This window comes from Myotis davidii, unplaced genomic scaffold (genome assembly GCF_000327345.1).
Source record: "Myotis davidii unplaced genomic scaffold, ASM32734v1 scaffold663, whole genome shotgun sequence".
NCBI classification, from domain to species: Eukaryota; Metazoa; Chordata; class Mammalia; order Chiroptera; family Vespertilionidae; genus Myotis; species Myotis davidii.
In genome coordinates, this window is record NW_006295816.1 from 7,562,372 (window position 1) to 7,567,906 (window position 5,535).

Consider the following 5,535-nt stretch of genomic DNA (forward strand, 5'->3'; position numbering starts at 1 on the left):
AAAAAAAAAACAAACAAAGTCCAGTGGGGAAAAAGACACAGATATTTCACAGAAGGAAAAAAAAAATGGCCGAAAGATGTTCAACCGAACTAATGACCTAGAAAATGAAACTTAAAACAGTGAAATTCTTTTGCCAGTAAGATTACGAAATATTTACAAATGAATGCTGACAGGATATAGAGAAAGGGGCTACATCCAGATCTTTAAGAGAATAAACCAAAAGAACATTAGCAATATCTGCCATCTGAATGGAAGGGACTTGATGAAAAATCATGTAACTCGGAATAGACTCTGGTACAATCCTTGGGACAAATGAAGGAGCCTGTTTTTAGCTTTGGAATAATAAAATCAACACTGATATGTGCACTTAACTATAAGTCAGCTACTATTCTGAGAACTTTTACATACAGAAGCTTATTTCATCCTCACAAGCACCCCACAAGAGAATTTACTATCATCGCCCCCATTGTAAAGATAAGAAATAGTCAATGAGCCCTAGCTGGTTTGGCTCAGTGGATAGAGTGTCGGCCGGCGGACTGAAGGGTCCAGGGGTTCGAGTCTGGTCAAGGGCACGTACCTCGGTTGCAGGCTTGATCCTGGGCCCCTACCAGGGCTGATTCTCGAGGCCCATTCAGAAGGAAACCAAGTGATGTGTCTCTCTCACATCGATGTTTCTCTCTCTATCTCTCCCCCTCCCTTCTACTCTCTCTAAAAAAATCAATGGAAAAATATCCATTAGTAGTCAAATAATTTAAGGCAAGGTTTCTAAAGCAATTGTATTATTGACATTTGGGGCCAGAACATTCTTTGCTGCAGGTGGCTGTCTTGGGCATTGCAGGATGCTTAGCAGCATTCCCTGGCTTCGACCCACTGGACACCACTTGCTGCTTTCCATATCCTTTGCCCATTTTTCTTTTGGGTTGTTGAGGTTTTTTCCTTTTTGATTTGTAGGCACTTTTTATTTATTAAGGAAATAGTCCCCCCTCCCCATTTTTGTTATCAGTTGTGACAACCAAAAATGTCTCCACACATTGCCAAATGTCCTCTGGGGGACAAAGTCACCTTCAGCTGAGAACCAGATATACCGTAACACACCAGTAAGAGACAGGATTCCAACTCTGGCATCCACACTGCATTCGCAGCTGCTCCCTGATGCTCACTAGTAGTGACTCCTGGGATCTTGAAGGGTTTTCCTATGTCCTGTCCCACAATAATGGCAACTCTAGGCCACTAGTGAGCTAGGGTCAGAGATCAACATGGAGTTCCCATCCGCCCCACTGCTCATCAATCTTATTGGTTTCCTTCACTTGGTTTCCTTCTGAATGGGCCTCGAGAATCGGCCCTGGTGGGGGCCCAGGATCAGTGACCCACCGATGAGTTTCTTCTGGGATTAACGGTGAGATTTCCCAGTTCAGTCATCTACTTAAGTCACAATGCAGTTCTGCCCAGGATCTCAGTGACCCACCTCTTACATGGTTCCAGGTAAGTCCCACAAGGACTTTTCAAAGCCCAGGGGCTCCAGTGTTGCTGAAATCCCTGACCTGGCCTCCTGTTGACCTCTCAAACCGATTTTCTTGGTCTTCCCTTCTCCCAGATGTCCTGAACCTTGCCCACTCTGGACTCACAGCTCATCCTTGGGCCTCCTTGTCCATGTTGCCTAGGACATCTTCTTGAGTTCCCTTTCCCTCTTCAACTACACAGCCCCAGCTAAGACTGAAACCCAAGAGGACCTGGTTGACTGGAAGGGGGTTGGGGTGTCACACATCTGATTATAAAAGTACCAACAACAAAAAATAAAAAATAAAAATAAATATATAAAAATAAAAGTACCAACAATTTCATCAGGATATACAGGTCACTGCTCAGCCGGTCCTGGTTCTTGCCAAGGCACTAAACCCCCAATTTTTTTTTAAATATATTTTTTATTGATTTTAGAGAGGAAGGGAGAGGGAGAGATAGAAACATCCATGATGAGAGAGAATCATTGATTGGCTGCCTCTTGCATGGCTCCACTGGGGATTGAGCCCGAAACCCAGGCTTGTGCCCTGACTGGGAATCGAACTGTGACCTCCTGCTTCATAGGCCCAAGCTCAAGCACTGAGCCACACCAGTCGGGCCCAACTATTTATCTAAAAAAAGGAAGGTTATAAAATCCCAGCTACAATTTTTCACTTTTGTTTTTGTTACCTTTTTGTCAGGGTCGATGCAAGACGTATATTCAAACTGGCACTGGCTAAGCCATTGGTTCATTAGAACAACATCCCGGTCAGACCCTGGCCTGTTCTTCTTCACACACATGAGGAAAGCGTTCCGCCGGCCTCTCAGGTCGTAACAGTCCTGTTTTCCAGCAAAGCCAAGAAACAATATTTAGATCAACCCACACTTGGAAAGCCAAACACACCACAGATGGCTGACCCTGAACACTGCGGGTTGGAAATGTGCTGGCCAATGGAAAACTCCCTGTGTAAGTGGACCCCCGCGCAGTTCCAACCTGTGTTGTTCATGAAACGGTACATGAAACGATGAGTTTCTTCTGGGATTAATGGTGAGATTTCCCAGTTCAGATCAGGGGCACAATAGTGATGGCCTCTCTTACCAGCTCGGGGGTGGGGGGGGGGCATGACTTGATTTATAATTCGTTCAAATACCTTTCTCAGACCAGGACTAGTAGACCAATCTCAGAAAATTCCTATATACAACCATAGCTACCAGTTTCAGGAAGTAGGACAGACAGAGGAAAGTGGTAAATGACAACACAGGATTGCAGTCATTAAAATCCAGAATGCGGGACATTTTACAGGAGATTCTGGTTTCTTCAACATATATGCAACGAGAAAAGGGTTAAAGAAGGAAGACGTTTTTTGTTTTGAAATCCTCACCCAAGGATATTTTTCCATTGATTTTTAGAGATAGAGTAGAAGAGAGAGGGAAAGGCAGAAATATCTATGTGAGAGAAACACAGCAATTGGTTGCCTCCTGCACTCTGCACGTGCCCCATCTAGGGCCCGAGTCGGGAGGAGCCTACAACCGATGTACTAAGTGCCCTTTACCAGAATCGAACCCGGGACCCTTTATCTAGGTTCAACGCTCTACCCACTTCGCTAAACCGGCCAGGGTAGGGAGAAGTCTTAAGAGACAAACCAGTCAAATCAAGTTGGGTAGACCAGAGTTCTGATTCCAACAAACCAACTGTCCAATAGGAACCAGTCAAGGATATCTGAATGCTTACTGCATCTTTGCCAAGCTTAAGGGATTTGTTTTAGGTAGAAGTAGGGAATTACGGTTCTGTTTTGGAGAAAAGCTTTCTCAGAAATACATACTAGCCAAAACCGGTTTGGCTCAGTGGATAGAGCGTCGGCCTGTGGACTGAAAGGTCCCAGGTTCAATTCCGGTCAAGGGCATGTACTTGGGTTGCAGGCACATCCCCAGTAGGGGGTGTGCAGGAGGCAGCTGATCGATGTTTCTAACTCTCTATCTCTCTCCCTTCCTCTCTGTAAAAAAATCAATAAAATATATTTTTTAAAAAAGAAATACATACTAAAATAAAGTATGTGCAGATGAAAGTGATAAGCTATCTGGATTTGCTTTAAAATAATGGAAAGGCGGGACCAGATGAAACAGGACTGGCCATTATGTTGCTAATTGCTGAAGCAGGGTAAGTATGCTGGCCTGAGGTTTGGAGGAGCCATTTTTCCAGTCTCTCTACTTTATCATACGTTTAAAATACCCATAGTAAAACTTAAACAACAATTTAAAATAAACCTAAGGCCGGCAAACAGTGTTTTATCTCCAGTGGTCACTTTCTTTGACTTGTAAAATAGAGATAGTAAGTGGTTTGAACTGGCTTGCACTGTTGTAACAGAAAGCAGTGAGATCTGACCACTGGAGATAAGTGAGTCATCTTTAACCCCATAGGAGCAGCACCTAAATGTTCCAGTGGTGGCCAAATACTGGCTTTAATAACCAGTGTGGGAGTAAGAGTGATGATATTTACCAAGTCACCGTCCACACAGTCATAGCTTCTCTTTAGAGCTTTCCTTGGGATCACTGGATGAATTTTCATGGAAAGAGAACAGAAAAAGAGCATTATTATTTTTTTTTCTTTTGAATCAAGCTCCTCCCAAGCATCTCAATTGCCTCTTACGTTTTTGGGTCCAGCAGGCTTCGATCTCCTTTTAGAACAGGTTCCTTGGCTTAGGAATGCCCCCTTCCCCCAAATCATGAGGCTAGAACCCCCAAACAGAACTCCTTTAGACCCTAGTGAGGTTCAGGGACAGAAAGACCCCAGCCAGAGGTTAAAAGGACAAGAACTAATTGATCTTAGGCACGTGCACTTCCTGAGGAAGAGACCAAGGCGTTGATAAAGAGAAGATGAAGTAAAGGAAATGGTAATTAAACTGTGATACATAGCCCTGACTGGTTTGGCTCAGTGGATAGAGCGTTGGCCTGCGGACTGAAAGGTCCCAGGTTCGATTCCGGTCAAGGGCATGTACCTGGGTTGCAGGCACATTCCCAGGAGGGGGGTGTGCAGGAGGCAGCTGATAGACGTTTACCTCTCATCTATGTTTCTAACTCTCTATCCCTCTCCCTTCCTCTCTGTAAAAAATCAATAAAGTATATTTAAAAAAAACACAAAAACAAACAAACAAAAGACTAGTCCGAAGAGACCTAAGTTTAAAAAACAAAAAAACAAAACTGTGATACATAAACAACTAACGGAGGGACCATGGAAGCGCTGGGCAGGTGCAGCAAACGAAGGGGGAATCAAAGGTCAACGGGACCAGAGTCCCGCCCACAGGCCTTGTTTGTTGGCAATTACAGTTCTCACCCGTTGCCAGCCTGCAAAAATCAGCAACGGCTCCGCACCTCAAACTCAACCAGATCATCAGCAGGCTGAGGGCACGGGCCAGGGGCAGTACATTTCAGTGTCCACCTCAAAGCCTCCCATGTAAGCATTGCCTTGTCTCTCTCACTATTCACTCACATATTACACACACATACACGTATTACACTGGGGGTGGGGGGGAGGGACTAACTGTTTTCCTGCTGCGTGTCTTGGTCCTACACCACATCTTCCCAGATTTTGGCCACGAGCCAACGGTGTGCAAGGAGGCAAAGACCTCCCTCCCCCAAACACCCACTGGAGATATGGCAGCGAGGATTCCAACACGGGGCTGCTCCTTGCTCACTTACAAACCTCCCGCATCACAATCTCTTGGAGGTGCAGTACTTGTTAAACATGCATCTCGGGCCTGCTGAGCCCCTCTGACCTCTGAGCCCACCTCAAAACGCACGAGTAGATCCTGATGGCTATTCTTCAACTGGACACAGGGTTTCCTAGCCTGGAAATGGTGTCTACCCTGCCCACGCACCCCCCAGATCAAACCTCCACCCCACCTCCACCCCACTTCCCGCCGCAGGTTCCATTAGTCCCTCGATGCTCACACCCTCCTGGTTCAGACACCCCCACCCACCCCCCTTCCAGCCTCTGAGAGATCTGGGCGCGGAGAGGCCCCTGGGGACCCGCTGGAAATC

At 45.8% G+C, this 5,535-nt stretch overlaps 1 protein-coding gene across 1 annotated transcript in view; it reads right to left on the reverse strand.

The window, feature by feature from the left end:
- LOC102752585 (caspase-14) overlaps nt 1–4,373 on the reverse strand; it is an 11,505-nt gene extending 7,132 nt beyond the window's left edge. Inside the window, 3 exon segments of the mRNA XM_006770545.2 lie at nt 2,188–2,337; nt 3,995–4,090; nt 4,093–4,373. Of these exon segments, the coding sequence (XP_006770608.2) occupies nt 2,188–2,337; nt 3,995–4,090; nt 4,093–4,128 (282 nt within the window). The 5' untranslated portion in view covers nt 4,129–4,373.
- Between the last annotated feature and the right edge of the window lie 1,162 nt (nt 4,374–5,535).